Genomic DNA, 20151 nt, shown 5'->3' with positions numbered 1-20151 from the left:
CACAGTTTTGTTACCTGCATTTTTTACAGTGCATTTATGTTCATACCTTTGCGCAGTTTAAGCATAGAATTAAGTATAGAGATAGGGGTTTGATGCAAAGCCTACATATTTAAAGTGCCCATGTTTGGCCTTATCACATCAATGTAATAACCACTTTTACACCTCTCTACAAGTCTTTTGAATCCCCCTTATATTGGAGGAGCGGTGAAAACAATTTCTGCTACTAGAGGAGACATTAATCTATTTTATTTAATATCTCCTGAAGCATAAAGAAGCAGTCCCATAGAAAATGAAGAACAATGTAGGCTTCTAACTTCAAGTGCAAGACAACAGATGTATCATTGAAATCTTGTTTCTATTTTGAAACGTAACATTCTTAGTAATTTTGTTCCAAGCAGATGTCTAAGAAAAATTATTGATGTGTACTTGTTTTTTTGCCTTACACTTTTCAACTGTAATTAATAGATCTCTATAGGGACAGAACAGTGTCAATGGCTGTTTATGATGCTACTGGTTTTAAGCAATTGGCAATAAAATGGGAACATTTTATAAACATTCTGTACAAGAATTATATCATTTCCTACTGAAATTAACTATGTGATGGAGCATTTGTTTAGGGGTTTATTTTAAGAATTCATCATCTAGATGTGTGGAAACCCAGTTTGGAAGACCTCTTAAATTGCTACAAATTCTCCTCCCTAAAGCTGGGAAGTTTTATTCTCATGCTTATATCAATACCAATACCTTTGTCCCACACAAATGTATTCTTAACTAGCAGTAGAGATTTAACATCCCCAGTTCATAATACAGTCCATTTTTTTAGATAAATGTCTATATTTTCTGAAATAGCTGCCAAAATACTACATGCAATAAAACACTTTTTCATTTACTAAAAATCCTGGTGTTGCTGGTCTTTCTTATCCATATATATTTATGTAGAGAGCGTTATGATTAGTGGGGCATTTTCTAGTGAGGCCACTGTGGAACATCTTTGGCTTTTGTCCTTGGGACACTGATTTTTAAATTATTTATTAATGACTTTGAATTTGGCATTGAAAGTAGGTTCTTAGTGTTTGCTGATGAAACAGAATTATGCAAGGTAATAAGTCGTGCAGGATGTTTCCACTTCACCAAATGATTTAGATAAATTGGGGGTACTGGGCAATTAAATGGCAGGTGAGGGTCATCATTGATAAATGCAAGGTTATACATTTGAAGACAAAAATGTGAATACAAATCATACCCTAAAAGCGACTGTATAAGCCAATTTCTAAATAAGATGGATGAAGAGGGGTGTTGTATCATCGCTGTAACGCAAAAGAATGCAGTTAATCAGTGTCACCAAAAGCCGGCAATATATTATCATGTATAGAAAGGACCATAGACTCAAGGGACACAAGTATAACATTTTTCAAATTAACTATTGCTATCTTAACCCGCCTGATTCTACTACTTCTAATACCTGTTCATTTAACCAACTGCAACCTGTCCTAAATCCAACCATATTAATAGTACGTCTTTATATGCTCCCATGATTTAGACCTTGGACTGTTCGTTTCTGTTTTCTCTGTTATGTGTCTGTTTTGTTTGGCCTAATACCGTGAACAGTGTATAAATGTTACTTTATAAAGCAGAGCCTTGTAAATGTTTTATTAGACCACTGCTTTAAAATGCAGAAATGTTGCACCCTTAATATGCAGTACAGTTTTAAGCACCAATTTATATTTTCATTGAACTGGAAAATTCAGGTATTGGTCAATTAATGAGGAGAAACAGAGAATGTTAGGAAGAGGTGAAGAGGTTTGATGAAAGCCCAGAATTTCATTCAAGCTACATTCCTATCAGTATATAAAGTAGATATATATAACTTTTGTATAAAAAGTACAAAGGGTGGCAGAAATGATTAAAATTACGTATTTAACTTTCAGCAATATAAATAGTTCCTCACTATGAGAAGATTGCATTCATGAAATGATCTGTCAGTGGAGGTTGTTGTAGCATGTTCCCTTAATGCCCTTGGAAAAAACAAAATTAATTAGCAAGCAAGCAATTCATGGTTACAATAATGAATTTAGCAATTTGATGCAAGTAGAGGTTTGCCTTTATCTAATTATACAGTACCTGCCCACCCCATTTTTTCCGTCAATGCATACAATTAATGTAATAATCCCACTTTCCAGCAATGTAGCAATGATAACTATGTAATTATTATTAATGTAAATAAAATGCTATTAATCTGATTTGTATGATTGATATAGTACCTAAATCTTATTCTAAATCCATTCCTTGGATTTGCAAAGAAATCACTGTAGTTTTATCTGAGCTGCCCTTAATCTTTTCCTCCTGCACTCTCACTTTAAAGTACTAAAGAAATTAGGGTAATTCTAGTCTGTGTTATATTTTATCAGATCAGTGCAGGGTACAATGCTTTTCATTAATCCTTAAGATAGATGAATTGATCTCATATAATAATGAATATATTGCTGCAGTGCTGTGCTGGTCATTCCAGCAGCAAACTTTCTATATTGCTTTGCTCCCTAATTACCCATTGTTTTTGATTTTTAGAAGAGTCCACAGCGGCCTTGACCCCCCTTAAAGGTTAGTAATTCTGTCTACGTCCCACCACCTCCCGTTGCCAGGCTTCTTGCACAGTCTCTCATATTTGCCTTCTGCATAGTGTGTCCTGCTTCAGTCAGATTTCTCTTTTAGGCCCTCCTCTATTTAATATGGTTAGAAGTTGTTTTTATACATAATAACAGATACTAACTGGGTGCAAGGTTGTTACTCTATGATGGCCAGTAGACCCAAAATAGCTCTGTTGGACCATATTGAATTAGGGTCAGTGGGCTCTTCTTAGCATCATTCCTACTGCTTCTTTGTTCCCTGATTTTTACTTATAATCAGCAATTTGTTTCATAACCTATAAACCTTCATTAAGTGCTATCTGTATGCATCATTGCAATTCATTTTTTGAATCACTTTACCTTATGTGCCTTTGTTGCTTAATTATTGGCTTGCCCCTTGTGCTTGTGATTTACTTTTGTGTGGTGTTTTGAAACCTGCCTAGTTTTTCCGAGCCAGAAAATAAAAATTAAATTTTATTCACCTTATCTACTGTTCAGTATTTTTGGTAGTTCCGCTGACTCCTATTGTCCTCTTCCATCCCCTAACCTCTGTATAGTTCTTATGTTTCCTATTGCTGCCATGTTATTTTTCTTTTCACAAACCCAGATGTTTTTATATCTCTCTTCGTCATCCAAAAGGCTTCTTTTCCTAGATTTTGAGAACTTTCCCTTCACATTTTCTATGCAGCTATCTTTTTGCTTCTTTGCTTTCTCTACATTTATCTTTATGTTGTCTCCTGCTTAATCCCTGAAGATTTGGTATATGCATTTTGTTGTTTTTTTTTTTCACTTGTGTAAAGAGATTTTATACCTTGGTTTCTTATCATTTATATACAGTTCTATCCCTGTAGTCTTTTCTATCTCGTCCGACCCCTTTGTTGTCTCATTAAATTATTTCTTGTTGGTTACATATCATGTATTTTGCTTTTGGCCTCTTTTCTCATTTGTAGGATTTTATTGCCTTTTGCTAATGCTCGCTCGCCTATTTTACATAATATCAGCCTAAAGGTCATCCTTAGGCTGATACAGGACTATTGCCCATTGTCCTCATTGTGCTTTGCCCTGTTTTATTTTTACTGTATTATTTCAGGATATCTCAGGTGCTATTTTTTATTTTGTGCCCATTATCATTTTGATCACAATACTATTTTGGGAAAGCCACATATTCTCCTATCCTAAGCTTTCTTTGCATTTGTATAATTCTGATATGTGCTAAACTTCCATTTCCCACCCTTTTTGTCCCTTTCCTGTATACTGTCTTCCTATTTCTGGCTGCTGAATAAAAGCACCACACAAGGCATTTGACTTGAACTGCACTCCTATCAAACCACAAGACTCTTAACACAAGGCTGGCTTAGGGGAATTTTTATCTTGTATTTCTGATTAACACATTTATTTGCTTTCTGTACAGGCTCTGTAATGTTTCTCTAGCTCAACTGGCTGTATCTTGTCCCAGTGCTATGGGTTTTTTTTGAAAAAAAAACACACCACATACATTTTATTTTTTTAGACTACTCATAAAAGAAAACCATACCATTTCCTAAATCCCAGTGAACCTGCTTACTCTAGAAATTGCTTTCTGCTTTAATTGTTGATTAACACTCCTGCTTTGTCCATAAAAGCATTTCACATCCTGAAAAGTAAATGTGGCACAATAATACATGGTTTGACAACTGCACTATTAATTATTAATGCATGCAATCAGTTTTTATTACATTTTTAGTGCAAAAATATAAATCATTTGTGTATGTGCTGGTAGCCTATTTTGCTTATGCAAGTACTATGTGTGGGAATTTTTATTCCAGGTTTTTTTTTTATTATTATTATGGACTCACTGTAAAATAATAATTTAGATTTAGAGAAAAAGATATACGTCTATCAGGTTCAACCTTGTTATCTAAATTTACCTTGCCTAATAGTTGATCAAAAACCCCATCTGAAGCCTCATGTCTCAGAATGGGAAGAGTGCCTGGATCAACTTTGTACTGAGAGCTAAAAAATCACCCAACCTCTTCTGGAAGCTATCTAATGTATCTGCCATTACCAGAGGCATAACTGCAGAGGAAGCATACCCTGCTGCTGCAAGGGGACCCAGAAGGTATATGGTAATTTACAATTTCAATAAATATTGGAAAAACAGGCCATCCTCTAGATATTCTGGTGGCTTGAAAAATGATTTGCTGCTGGCCCCCATAATATCGAGTTATGCCACTGGCCATTATAACATCTTCATGGTGAGAATTCCACAACTTTACAGCTTCCACTGTAAAAAAAATTATATTTCAAGATACAGTACTAATCTCAGTGGATGCCCTTGTGCCTGTTGGATAAAGCATATAAAGCATATAAAGCATGAAAATATTTTATTTTATGGTCCCTATACATAGTAATCACACTTCCAATTAAGCATTCCAATGTAAACACCAAAACTGATCAATCGTTCGCCCTCCGTCTCGTAATTGAGACTCCATTTGCCCTTTATGAACTTAGCCGCTCTTCTTTGTACTTTCTCTTTTCAATAATATCCAGTTTGAGCACAGGAGACCAAAACTGCACTGCATATTCATGATAAGGCCACACCAGTGCTTTGTAAAAATGTATGATTAATTGAATTAGAATATGAACCTTGGAAGATTTAATATGTGCTCTTAAGCTGTGTGTGATGACCCTTTTGTCCTCCTTTTCCCAATTGTTACTATTAATTCAGATATGGTCATTGCATGTTTTCTAGTGCTGTAACAGATTTTGTTGCAACATAGTTGAGAAGAGAACAGGTATCAGAAGTTTGCAGTACTCTTAAATGGCATAAATAATGGAGGTGTTTAGTGGCATATTTATTATAACAATTAATTAAAAAATGCTAGTCCTTCAGGTTTTTTGTTTCTTGCTGATCTCTTCACAGTCTCTCAACTGCACAAAAGTTTTCAAAAGGTAAAATATAAAGGGATCAGCGCCTGTGGCAACAAAAATCAGAAATCAATATAGTGTAGTATGCTCAATCATATGGGACACCACCCAATGTTTCAAAAGGGTTATTACAGGAGTGCTCCCTTTTTCCTAGTTGTATGTATCCCCTTTCTTTATTATAACTTTGGCTAAGAGGGAGGTGATTTTATAATCAGTGCAGCCAATAATTTTGTGTTTGAACTCAAAAACCTCCACCGGTGAGCTGAAATGCCTACTTACAAACCACTACTGTGGTACAGTATATCGCATGTAGTAAATCCTCGTGGTAATCCCCCTCAGGCCTCACACTTTCTGCAGGCTCCAAGACAAAACATATGTACTCACAATTTTTCCCCTTGGGGCAATCACATAGAGTCCAATTTTGGTAGCTGCAGTTCTTGCTTCCTGCAGATCCATGCGTTGTCCCCCTCACCTAACAGATTTTGCTGATCCTATCAGCTTCTTCAGAGGCATGAAGGAGACTTGCCTCTGAAGAAGCTGATAGGATCAGCATATTTATTATGCTGTGTAAAATATTACATGGTGTGTGTAAATTTTACACCATGCAAACACCAGATTTTCCATTGGTATTTTACATTTCTTCCAGTGGGAATCACTCTAAGAAAAAACCATAACAAATTAAAAAAGATGTCTGGTGTATTATCCCGCTCTTATTTACACAGCATAATAAATATGCCCCTAATCTTTGGGAAAAGCAAATCATTGAGTGGATTTTAGCGCAAGCAATAAAAAATACAGAAAGCCCTTCCTACCCTATGGGTTGTAAACTGTTGTCTTTTTTTTGTGTTTCATATAGACCTCTAGCTGCTGAATGAAAATTATGAGACTTACAGTTTCTCAACAGTTGAATGTCTTTTAGATCTTCTATGTGTTGTTTATAGGGATGTAGCGAACTGTTCGCCCGCGAACTAGTTTGCGCGAACTTCGACCGTTCGCGTCCGCCGAAAGTTCGCGAACGTTTGGGAACGTTCGCATTTTGAGTTCGCGTTCGATCGTTCGACCATTCGACCATTCGAATTCCTTCGACCGCTAAAAATCTAACGATTTCCATTCGTTCGAACGATTGTAAGCATTCGATCGAATGAAAAGCATTCGATTGAATGGCTTCGATCGTTCGATTCGAATGAAAATCCTTCGATCGAACGATTAAAATCCTTCTATCGTTCGAATCGAACGATTTTAGCGGGTGTTCCGCGTTCGCGAACACCAAATCGGCAGTTCGCTACATCCCTAGTTGTTTAAACCATGTTATCATTATTTTAATAAGATTAAAAATAGGTTATAAGGAGGGAATTATTTCCTGCTGCTGTGCATCTCTGTAAGTGGTTTGCTGTGACTACATTCTACTTCCCTACTGTGTGGATTAATCAACACCACCACACAAGTAATGTATGATGTGCAGTAGCTCTAAATATCCTGCTAAAGTAGCAGGACTGCCCATACTGTATGTATTTTACATTGGGAGCAGAACTGGACCCCCGTGGTCCTTGTTGTCTTGTGACAACATTTTGTATTATATAAAAATATAACCAAATGTGCCCAACATACATGTATAAACTGGTTAGAGGGATGGAAGACTTAAATTATAAGGGTAGACTGTCAAGGTTGGGGTTGTTTTCTCTGGAAAAAAGGGGACATGATTACACTTTACAAGTACATTAGAGGACATTATAGACAAATAGCAGGGGACCTTTTTACCCATAAAGAAGATTGCTTGTTGTGTATACTTATAGCTATCTGTTGGAATGTAAGTTCTTCCTGCATTCATCAAGTATCAGGAGTCAGCAGTTGTTGGAAAGTTCTTTTATTTCCAGAGGAAAATTATACAAAAAAAAAAACAGAAGAAAAGTATTTTTTCACAGAAAGCACTGTGATAACTCCATATAACAAAAATAAACAGGGTACTTTGCAACTACCCCTTTCCAGGCAGCTACCCTCTGCACTCAGACTGCTTGCTCTGAGATCAGGAGTTCTACTAACAGCATTTTGTATGTTCTTTAAGTAGGTAAGTCTGCCTTTCCCAGCAGCCCATGCTCTTAAAGACACATTCAGCTACAACAAAGTTGAAATTATTAACAAAATAATACCTTCATATACATTTTGCTTCCTATCTCCCCATAATAGGAGCTTACAATCTTATTATTCACAAAACAAACACAGGCAAAACCCCATTATCAGCATATAAGAAAAACACATTTTGCTTACATGTGACCTGCTGCAGCTTTTACCAATTGGTAATTAAGCTCAGTGCTTGCATCCTGCAAACACCCAGTGCTTAGGTTTTGCTCCCATTATACCAAATGGGAACAGACACACTTGGTAAGTAATATTTTTAATTCTTGTAATGCTGGGTAAAATGTGGAGAGCATAGTTTATTACTTTGTCTGCATAGCAAGAAAAATAGGAAGAAAAAGAGATTTGCTGGCCAGCAATAGAGAGAGAGGAAAAGCATTTATATCACACATACAGGCAGACAAAATAAACCACTGTGCATATCCTAACATACCCTCCAGCTTAAGTGGAAGCTTGTTCTTCCACAAACTCTTCCTGGACTTCAGTACCAAACCTAGATAGGTGATCAGCATTTTTATGCTGACTCCCTGGTTTGTAATTTACTGTAAACTTGTAAGGTTGTAACGCCAGGTACCATCTTGCTAAACGAGCATTGTTATTTCTCATTTGGTTCAACCAATATAATGGATGATGATCGGAAACTAAAACAAATTCCTTTCCGGTCAGATAATAACGTAAACTCTCTATGGCCCACTTAATGGCCAAACATTCCTTTTCTATAGTGGAATATTTCTGTTCTCTTGGAAACAACTTTCTGCTAATGAATAAAATTGGGTGTTCTTTCTCATCTTGAATTTGGCACAAAACAGCTCCTATACCTCTCTCTGACGCATCAACCTGCACTTGAAATGGTAATGAGAAGTTTGGATTAGTCAAGACTGGAGCTGTGCAAAGTTTTTCTTTTAGAATTGTAAATGCTTTGTCACAATCTGGTGTCCACTCAACAACATTCCTTCGGGTCTTTTTTGTAAGATCACTAAGACAAGCTGTTAAGTCAGAGAAATTTGAGATAAAACGGCGGTAATAACCTGCTAGTCCTAAAAAAGACCTAACTTCTTTTTTCGTCTTAGGAACAGGGGCTTCTTTTACTGCCTTTACCTTCGAAGTTTCTGGTTTAACTTTGCCATTACCTATCACATATCCTAGATAAGAGGTTTCTTTTTGTGCTATAGAGCATTTGGTTGGATTTATTGTAAGTCCAGCATTCGAAATGGCACAAATAACTTTCTCTAAATGGACAAGATGAGACTTCCAATCTGAGCTAAATATAATGACATCGTCAAGATAAGCAGCACAGTATGAACTGTGTGGCTTTGTCACTATATCCATTAGACGCTGAAATGTGGCTGGGGCCCCGTGTAACCCAAATGGCATACGTGTAAACTGAAATAACCCTTGGGGTGTAGCAAATGCAGTTTTCTCACGGGATTCTTTATCCAATAAAATCTGCCAGTAACCTTTTGTTAGATCAAATGTAGAGATATATTGGGCTTCACCCAGCTGGCTAATCATATTGTCAATGAGGGGCATTGGATAAGAGTCAAATTTTGAAACTTGATTAATTTTTCTGAAGTCTATGCAAAATCGCTTTTCCCCATTTTTCTTGGGTACAATGACAATCGGAGAACACCATGGGCTAGTAGATGGTTCAATGACACCTAGCTCTAACATATTTTCCAATTCTGCCTCTATTATTGGTTTAAGTTTCTCTGGTACCCTGTAGGGTTTTTGATGTATTGGTTTTGCATCCCCAGTGTCAATAATGTGTTTAACTACATTAGTATGACCGGGTTTAGATACAAATGTTGCCTTGTGTTTCTTAAACAACAGATCTAAGTCTGTGTTCTGCTTAGATGTCAGTTCTGTACCCCTTTTTAGGTCTGATAATTCAGAACAATTATGGGACAAACTAGAATAAGCTTGCTCAATGACATTTGGGCAACATTCTGAGAGAATAGTGCACACACTAGAAGACCTGTCAACCCACTTTTTTAATAAATTGGCATGAAAAATTTTCTTTTGCTGTGTTCTACCAGGCATAAAAATTTCATAGTCTACTGGACCAGTCTGACGTATTATTTTAAATGGTCCTTGCCATTTAGCTAGCAACTTATTCTCAGAAGATGGTAATAAAAGTAGAACTTTGTCACCTGGTGAAAAATGTTTCTCTTTGGCATTTTTGTCATACCATTGCTTCATGTGTGACTGTGATTCAGTGAGGTTAGCTTTGGCAAATTCAGTCATCTGATTTAACCTGTCTCTCATAGAAATCACATAATCCACCAAATTCTTTTGTTGAAATTTAGGTTTCTCCCAGTTTTCCTTAATAACATCTAGTGGTCCTCTTGGCCGCCTGCCATAAAGCAGCTCAAATGGAGAGAAGCCACTGGATGCTTGAGGAACCTCCCTATATGCAAATAATAGATATGGGAGTAATTGATCCCAATGTTTTGGATCTTGACTTACAAACTTCCTGAGCATTTTTTTTAGCGTTTGATTAAAACGCTCAACCAGACCATCAGTTTGTGGATGGTATGGAGAGGTTCTTACCGCTTGTATACCCAGAAGCTGGTTTATCTGTCTCATTAGACTGGACTGGAAATTTGAACCTTGGTCTGTAAGTATAGTTTGAGGAATACCCATGTGGCTAAACAGTTTAATCAGTTCTTCTGCAATTTTCCTGGTAGTGATACTTCTCAAAGGAATAGCCTCTGGATAGCGAGTCATATAATCACTCACAACTAATATATATTGGTTTCCTTTACTGCTTTTTTGCAAAGGACCAACGATATCCATGGCTACTCTTTCAAATGGAGTATCAACCAAAGGAACTGGAACCAGTTTAGATTTTTTTCCACCTGGAGAAGAATATTGACATTCGGCACAGGATTCACAGAAAGTAGCCACATCTGAATGTATATTTGGCCAAAAAAAACGATTTAATATTCTGGCCACCATTTTCTTTCTACCCAAATGGCCTGCTAATGGTATAGAATGAGCTATTTCCATAATTGGCTCTCTGTACTCTGAAGGTACCACTAATTGCCATACTTGTTCTTTAGTTTGGGGGTGTTCACACACACGATATAATGTACCATTTTTTAATTGGAAACAAGGAAAATGTTCAAGTTTGTTTCTCCCTTCATTTGCCTCAGTGAACAGTGGGCAAAGGGTGATATCTTGCAATTGCTTAGCAGAAATATCCACCTCCCACTTCAGAGATTTAAATGGTTCCCCTTGTAGAACAGAATTTGAATTTTGAGACCTCCAATTTTCACAGGCAAGCCTCTTTTCCCTTCTAGAAAGGTGACCTTTACCTGTACCCTGAAATATTTCACCCAAGTTTTCAGCTGTAGTCTGGCTTTTAACTTGAGACCTTGTTGACACAGCAGACACCTTACTGTCCCTGTTCAATATATCACTGAAACCAGGTGTATCTTGCCCCAAAATAACAGGGGTAAGGTAAGTTAGGTACTATGCCCATCTCCAACGACACCCGTGTATTGGCTATTTCCACAGGTAGTACTGTCTTAGGGTATATTTTTGTGTCCCCCTGAACACACTTCAAAGGTAACTGACCAGTGACATTTGGGGAAGCTAGCAATTTGGACCGAATTAAAGATTGTTGGCTCCCTGTATCAACTAAAGCTTTTACAGTTTGGGAGTTGATTTTGACAGGTTGTAAATAATCATTCACCACACCAACACAATTTGTAACAGTCTCCTTGCCAGACTTTACCCTCTTACTTAAACAGTCTTTGGCTAAATGTCCCACTTTATGACACAAGAAACAGATAACATCTTTAGTGTGACCTTTGTTTTTTAAAGTGTCTTGTCTGGGTTTATCACCACTGCCAACAACTGGAGTAGCTCTTACCATATGCATCTTACGTGATAGTCCTTTTCTTGCGAGTAAATAATTCTCTGCCAATATCACAGCCTGGTCACCGCTCTCTGGCTGATGCTCCTTTAGCCAAACTCTCAACGGTTCAGGAAGGATTTCTAGAAACTGTTCAAGAATAATGGTTTGCAAGACTTGTTGGACAGTCTTATTTTCTGGATCAATCCACTTTTGGCACAATTCAGTCAGACGCGTATAGGTCTCTCTGGGTCCCTCCTTTTCAATGTAGATATAGCCTCTGAACCTCTGTCGGAAGGTCTCCGTGTGAATATTATACCGCCTCAAAATGGAACTTTTGACTTTTTGATAGTCCCCAGCATCCTCAATCCTCATTTGGCTATATGCTTGCTGAGCCTTGCTGGTGAGGAAGGGTGCAAGATGAATGACCCATTGATTTTCTGGCCATTGACTTGCTTGAGCAACTCTCTCAAATACTGTCAAATATGCTTCTATGTCATCAGTCTCTGAAAGTTTAGTGAGTTTTAAACTTGGCACAGGAGGCATATTATGCTGCATTGCTTGCAGTAACTTGAGAAACTGGTCATCTCTCTTTGCTCTCTCAGCTTCCTGATGCCTCAACTCATCCTTACGTTGCTGTTCCTCTTTTTCCATACGATACCTTTCTTGCTCACGATAAAATCTCTCCTCCTCCAGTCTGCGCTGGTCACCTATTTCTTGGCGCTTTACCAACCAGACTAAAAGTTCTTCCACATTTTTAGGAGTGGTCCCAGTCTCAGTTGAAATTTTAGCACCATCATCAGATATAGCGCCCTCCTCCGGAGGTTCCTCTGGGATCAAAGGTTCACGCTGCTTTGGCCTGGCTCCTGCCATCTTGGCTATTTGATGTGATCTCTCCGTCACTTTAAGACTTTTGCCAGACTGTTTCAGGAGCTCAGCTTCCTTTGCGCGTCTCCTTATGAATTCCCTTCCACGTGCTTTTACTCCTGCCATGCAGTGCTTAGTTCAACACCAAATGCAATCTCACCGCAGCCACCATATGTTGGAATGTAAGTTCTTCCTGCATTCATCAAGTATCAGGAGTCAGCAGTTGTTGGAAAGTTCTTTTATTTCCAGAGGAAAATTATACAAAAAAAAAAACAGAAGAAAAGTATTTTTTCACAGAAAGCACTGTGATAACTCCATATAACAAAAATAAACAGGGTACTTTGCAACTACCCCTTTCCAGGCAGCTACCCTCTGCACTCAGACTGCTTGCTCTGAGATCAGGAGTTCTACTAACAGCATTTTGTATGTTCTTTAAGTAGGTAAGTCTGCCTTTCCCAGCAGCCCATGCTCTTAAAGACACATTCAGCTACAACAAAGTTGAAATTATTAACAAAATAATACCTTCATATACATTTTGCTTCCTATCTCCCCATAATAGGAGCTTACAATCTTATTATTCACAAAACAAACACAGGCAAAACCCCATTATCAGCATATAAGAAAAACACATTTTGCTTACATGTGACCTGCTGCAGCTTTTACCAATTGGTAATTAAGCTCAGTGCTTGCATCCTGCAAACACCCAGTGCTTAGGTTTTGCTCCCATTATACCAAATGGGAACAGACACACTTGGTAAGTAATATTTTTAATTCTTGTAATGCTGGGTAAAATGTGGAGAGCATAGTTTATTACTTTGTCTGCATAGCAAGAAAAATAGGAAGAAAAAGAGATTTGCTGGCCAGCAATAGAGAGAGAGGAAAAGCATTTATATCACACATACAGGCAGACAAAATAAACCACTGTGCATATCCTAACACTATCATTTGGTTATTCGAGTAGTAGCAAAAATGCAAGCAATGATATCTAAAATTAGGTAGCAAAAAACAAGATTTCTGAATTTCTGATTACTTTGTATACTATATCTATACTATCTATTAAGTGCTTGAACACCTAAAACATGTACACAAGAAATGCTGATGACTATCGCATGGTCAATAAGCAAAATTGTTTTTACTAAAGCTAGTTTACAGGACTCAGTGTGATCATATTTATAAAGGGTTCCAAGGGAAAATGTATTCTGACACATTGACTTTAGTCTGATTTAAATAAACAGTGGGCTATATTTGTCCAGACAGAATGAGACAAATCCATGGCCATTGTGAGTGTGCTATATTTATCATCAAAGGATGTTGTATTGATTTTTTTGGGATTGTTAATAATAAATTGGATTGCAATTACGCTGTGCCATAATTGCGTAAGTTTTGTTTTTATAAGTAAAGTCCATAGAATTGTGTATATTTATATGTGTATATTTATATTTTATGAAAAATGATTGTAAGATACTTACTGTGTATCATGCAGATTTTCATGCAGTGGAATTGCTTGGTTTGTCAAAGAAACTTCCAGACCGGTGAACTGAACATTATGATTCGTAATTTGTATAGATGACTATATTTTGATACTTATTACATCTCCCTTACATATGAACTTATTAAAGCATAATGGTGAAATAAATAAGGTCATTTGCACAGACCAAAAGTGTTTAACGTGTATCTTGAACAGCAGCTGCTCTCTATAAATTTCTCTTATGAAGAAATACGTATACAGCGGTTAGGAGTAATGTTATTGTTTTTCATATCATAATTTCCTGTTTATTGCCTTTCTTAGGAGTAATTTCACTAGAAATGTGCATGTGTTCACAAGAAATGTACATCAAATTCATGTCAAACAGACAATTTTCAATACCTAATCTAGAAAATCTGCTTTGGTTGATTATTTGCATACTTACATCAAAACTATTATGCATAATTTGTTTTTCAAGATTCTTTTTGTTTAAATGCTACCTTGTTCAACAAGAGCTCAACAAATGTGTCTTATGCTGGACATAATGTTTCCCTATAATTATAATTATTAAAAACCTAATTTTCTTTGTTTGAGATAAACAGGGCATATAGGGAAGCTGAATCTTCTTTATGCTTGGTTCTTGGGAGGAGCTAAACAAGGCAAACCGGGAAACAGAATATTCTTCATGCTTGATTCTTGGGAAGTAGATAGTCCAATATATAAATAGGCTGCAGCTCACCGTTAGAAGTGCTTAATGCTGGTTGTCCTGCGGGGTATCCTGTGTCAATACCCCCAATAGAGTCAATCAGAAGAAAATCGAAGTGCAGGACAAATCCACAGCAGTAGCCTTAAAGGAGAAGGAAAGCTACGGAGGCATTTTATTGCCAATAGATTAGCTGCAATAGTGCAAGCTAGAATGCTATATTTATTCTGTAGAATGTTTTACCATATCTGAGTAAAAAGCTCTAGAAACTCTCTGTTTGTTTAGGATAGGAGCTGCAGTATTACATCATTTCCTGCCTGAGTCTCTCCCTGCTCTGGGCTCAGATTACAGTAGAGAAGGGAGGGGGAGGGGGAAGAGGAGCAAACTGAGCATGCTCTTGCCCAGGGCAATGAGGTTTAAGCTGAAAACAGAAAGTCTGATACAGAAGCCCATGAGTACACAATAGAAGGAAAGAAATGCTGTATTTCTTTTGACAGGGGACTCAGAGCAGCACCACTTTGGGGGTTTACTGGTATATTTAGATGGACCTTTCTGATAAGGCTTACTTAGTTTTAACCTTTCCTTCTCCTTTAAACTGCAAATAAATTTATTGGGAACGTGAAGAACACAACATGATTCAGGCTAGGCCCTTTATCAAGTTTGAAGTACTTGGGAAGTAGATAAAATTACCAGTTTAAAAAACCTTCACCCTTTGCTATGACTGTTTTGACCTACAGAAGTCCAGGAGATATATTATATTGCTGCACTGATGAACAAGGCGGCATACTGTCCCTTTAATGAATTATGAATTTATTTTGTGGATATCATAAATGATAATCTAAGCCATTTGACATAATTATTGATGGGCGAAAATCGCAAAATGGTGAAAAATTTGCAAAACGCATTGAAGTCAATGGGTGTCAAAACTATTTTGACGTTTGTCAATTTTGACACCCGTGACAATTGTTATACGCGCGTCAATTTTATCCAAATGCATTAAAGTTGATGGACGTCCGAATAATTTTGACGATCGACAATGTTTATGTGCACGACTGTTCTGACTTGTGCTCAAATTTTGCCAGCAAATTTTCATGCCAGTTTCGCAAATTTATTCACGGGATTTTAGTTACGAAGTTATGATCATAAAATTTGACAAACCACATACCATGTCACGGTAAATCCCATATGAGGGTCTACTATTTTTGAGGAGATCAATTTTCAAATGATTGGATATAAGTAATAAATAGACATTGTATTCAATAGAGCTGCAATAGAACTTAGTTAAGGAGTGATTTGTGCTGCGGATAAAATGTGAAATGGAATACCTTTTTATTAAAGCATGGGAATGGCAAACTGACTGATTAATTAGCTAGAAGTACAAGAGAACTTGGTTGGTCCAACATCTGTATTCAATACCCATTCACAGGGACTAGGTTCTTGCACATCAGGACACACATTTATTCGGGATATCACTTGATTTGTGTAGTATCTTACATACACTGCTAATTTTCTTTTATTTCAATATGCTGAATGAGAGTTAAAACAAGCTAAACACCCTGCTGTTTAAATAGATTTTTTGAGCAATCTGCATGGAAAAGGGACAATCCCAGTCAAATATGAGGTACTGTAGTCCTGGTCAGCAAGGGGATAATATATACATTCAAGAGAAACTCTTCATGATGTAATATGTATTAGTACAGGTATGGGAGCTGTTATCCAGAATCCTCTGGAACTCAGAATTTCATACTTACCTAGTACTTTATGTAATTTGGATCATTGCGTCTACTAGAAAGTCATGTAAAAAATAAACAATGCCAATAGGCTGGTTTTGTTTCCAATAAGTATTAATTATATCTTACTTTGGACCAAGTACAAGGTACTTTTTTATTATTACAGAGTAAAAGAAAATCATTTTTAAAAATGTAGATTATTTGGATAAAATGGAGACTATGGGAGATGGACTTTCCGTAATTCGTAACTTTCTGGATAGTGGGTTTCTGGATAATGGATCCCATACCATTAGTTTGATTTTAGACTGCTAACTGATGGCTTTTCTGTGATGGCAACATTGGTGCTATAGCTTTCACTCTTTTCCATGTTGATAATTTATTTTCTAAAGCACATGATCATTTTTATCAGTTGTATTTTCTAGGATGACCCTTCACCATTAGTATCTGAATTCTGGATACTAATTGTAGAGAAGGTTTATTCTTCTGCTGTATGTTAGCAAGATACATAAGCAGATTTCTGTGCCCCCTTTTAAAATTAATAGCACAATTAATTTTACACTTTGCACCCAAATTTGTATGTAAACCTATGAATGTTTTTATTTTTACTTGAGTTTATGCCCACTGTTTACTAATGTTCTGCATTTGGGGGCACATTTATTATGCTGTGTAGAAATAAGCTGGATAATACACCATACATCGCCAGACTTCACTGTGTAAGAAAGGCATTAAAAAAAAAGATTAACATTTTACACTTTTTTTCTTAGAGTGACTAAGAAGCAATGTAAAATTACCGCAGCAAATATGGCGTTCACATGGCGTAAAATTACACACATTTTGATAAATTTGCCATTTATTTAACACAACATTTTAAACACAGTTTTTTCTGTGAATTTCTTTAACACTGCATAATTAATATGTCTCTAAGGGGCCGATTCACTAAGGGTCGACTATCGAGGGTTAATTAACCCTCGATATTCGACTAGGAATTAAAATCCTTCGACTTCGAATATTGAAGTCGAAGGATTTATCGCAGATAGTTCGATCGAACGATCGAAGGATAATTCCTTCGATCGAACGATAAAATCCTTCAAATCGAACGATTTGAAGGATTTTAATCCAACGATCGAAGGAATATCTTTCGATCAAAAAAAGTTAGGCAAGCCTATGGGGACCTTCCCCATAGGCAAACATTGACTTCTGTAGCTTTTAGATGGCGAACTAGGGGGTTGAAGTTTTTTTTAAAGAGACAGTACTTCGACTATCGAATGGTCGAATAGTCGAACAATTTTTACTTCGAATACTTCTATTCGAAGTCGTAGTCGAAGTAGCCCATTCGATGGTCGAAGTAGCCCAAAAAAAACTTCAAAATTCGAAGTTTTTTACCTTCGAATCCTTCACTCGAAGTTAGTGAATCGGCCCCCTAATGTTCATTTTCCTATTGCCTTTCCCACCTACTGCTTTCTTTCTCTCTGTGTCTTGCCATTGTAGTATTACAAGCTGCAGTGCTGCAAACTTATCAGATCAGATAGCACTCTTTTTTTCCTCTATCCCTATGAAAAAAAGCTAAATATATGACATAACAGTGCAGAGGCATTAAATAGCATTGGTAATGTCATAGCATTGAAAAAAGCATAAAAATTCTAACTTTACAAATCAAGTACAAAGACACCATTATTTTATGAATCATAGATATTAAACTGTTCTAAACTATTCTTTATAAGTTATTTTCCACACAAATACATTTTGATTTGCATACTATACAAACTGGAACCCATTCTAAAAACATGCAGGTGTCCAAAAGTACTTGAATCAAATTGTATAGACTCCATCCCTCCAAAATCTGTTGATTGGGGTGGTTGGGGGAAGGGATATTGATAAGAAAGTCCATAATGCTCCCCATGACCCCCTTTTAAAAAGGTATAATTATGGCTTTATACAGTTCATTTACAAAGTCCTGAAATGGATGTAGAACTGAACATGCACTGATATATTTACATGCGCTCATGCAGCCTGCACTGATAAAGCATGGACATACCTGGACATGGGCGTAATTCCATAGTTCAGTCCAATTACTGCTATGGCATTACCAATGCCACATTTTGGAAGTGACACAGTTTACACTGAGATTTAGTAAAGAGAAATTAAATAAAGAATGCCCCAACTTTATATGCATATCCTGGTACCAAAGTGTTTGTCATGGGCTAAGAATTCATGTGAATAAATATGCCTAAAGAAAAGCTGTAAATCTTGAACCAACGTAAGACAGCAGGTGAATGATTTAAGAGAAACATATGGTGAGAATTGGGATCAAAATCTAGAAAACAAATCTATAGGAGATTTGTAGATTTTTGTTTAACATTTCAGAAGCACCAACATTGATTTTTAACTAGGGATAGTTTTTTTTTCAAAACATAATGCAGTTAAAGGTCATGACTAGTGATGGGCGAATTTGCGCCGTTTCGCTTCGCCGAAAAATTCGCGAAATTCGCGAAACGGCTAAAAATTTGCGAAACGGCGCCGGCGTCTCGTTTTTGACGCCGGCGCCCGTTTTTTCGACGCCGGCTCCCGTTTTCGACGCCGGCGCCCGTTTTTCGAAAAAAAACGCGAATTTTCGCGGGCGTTTTGCGAATTTATTCGCTCGGCGCGAATCGCGCAAATTCGCCGCGAATTCGCGCCTGCCGAATAAATTCGCCCATCACTAGTCATGACAAGGGGACTCCACAATTTGACCCTTCGCCTTGAGCCACCCCACTGAACCCTATTATTATATACCTTAATGAAACCAGAGATGGGTGTAAAATGGCCACAGCATTTAGTCACATTTTATCAAATAAATAGGACCTTGCCAGCTTAACCCAAGGCAATATTCAAAAGCAAGAATCGCTATTGTGCTGTTCCAACTTCATGAGAAAAGTTCAGCAGCCCTGCTGTTGGACCTGCATCTGTAGTGTGTCGATGATAGGAAATCCAAGTAGGCTGCCCCCTAGCACAAGCAGTAGTAGCGTCTGTATCAATCAATCCACTGTGCAGTCACAGGAGAGAAACTCCTTTTTCCCTTTTCTAAACTTACCTGTACAGTACTCTGGCAAGGTCCTACCTCTTCTGTGACAAATACAACTTAAAATATAATATCATATGTGCACTGTTTTGATCTAGAGGAAGGCAAAAAACCCAGACCAAAGCTAGTGTCAATAACACTTCAAGAGGGAATAATTCCTTCCTGACCCCAATGGCGATCAGAAACATTCCCTGGATCAAGCATTTGACATTCATTTATCATAAATGAATACAATACAGACTCTCACAATTATAAAGATGTAAAGATACAGAAACCACAATATAACAAGGGCTTTCAGGGAAACATTCATATTCAGTTATTAATAGATAATATGAGAACATAAAGAAGAAAACTCCTGACATTTCACAAAATTTGCAAAATGGGGGAGTGAGGGTGGGATGTTTCTATCTGCTCAGAAGATAAGGAATTGAACCGCTTCTTCCCCTGACATCACGTCCCTCTCTTACTCCGCCCCTGGGCCTGGTCATCTCCTGCTTTAACTCAATCCTAAACACAGCTACATGTGATTCTGCCCATCTCTAACCTAGACCAGTGTAAACTGGCTGCTGGTCATTTGGATCCCTTGTCATGCAGCCTCTGCGCTTATAGCTCCAGGTCTTTCCTTTTTAATTAATTCTTGGTGGAAGTGGCCATATAACTGCATCCCAACACACAATGAGTGCCAAGAAGCTATGCAGCTTTAACAAAAGAGTGAAAATGAGCAAGCCCTGCTGCTAGAATAAGGAAGGCAATGCTCATTAGAAAAAGCGCATACAGATACACAATTCCAGAATTAAATTTGATG

General features: G+C 37.2%; 1 protein-coding gene across 5 annotated transcripts in view; it reads left to right on the top strand.

Moving 5' to 3' along the window:
* ntm.L (neurotrimin L homeolog) overlaps positions 1 to 20151 on the top strand; it is a 712676-nt gene that overhangs the window by 685845 nt on the left and 6680 nt on the right. For 2 of the 5 annotated variants that reach the window (XM_041568483.1, XM_018224492.2), the window contains one exon: positions 2566 to 2598. In XM_041568483.1, the coding sequence (XP_041424417.1) occupies positions 2566 to 2598 (33 nt within the window). 5 annotated transcript variants of the gene reach the window in all.

This window comes from Xenopus laevis, chromosome 7L (assembly GCF_017654675.1).
Source record: "Xenopus laevis strain J_2021 chromosome 7L, Xenopus_laevis_v10.1, whole genome shotgun sequence".
In the NCBI taxonomy this organism is placed as follows: Eukaryota; Metazoa; Chordata; class Amphibia; order Anura; family Pipidae; genus Xenopus; species Xenopus laevis.
The sequence above is the reverse complement of the archived record's forward strand: the minus strand, read 5'-3'. Positions and strand labels throughout refer to the sequence as shown.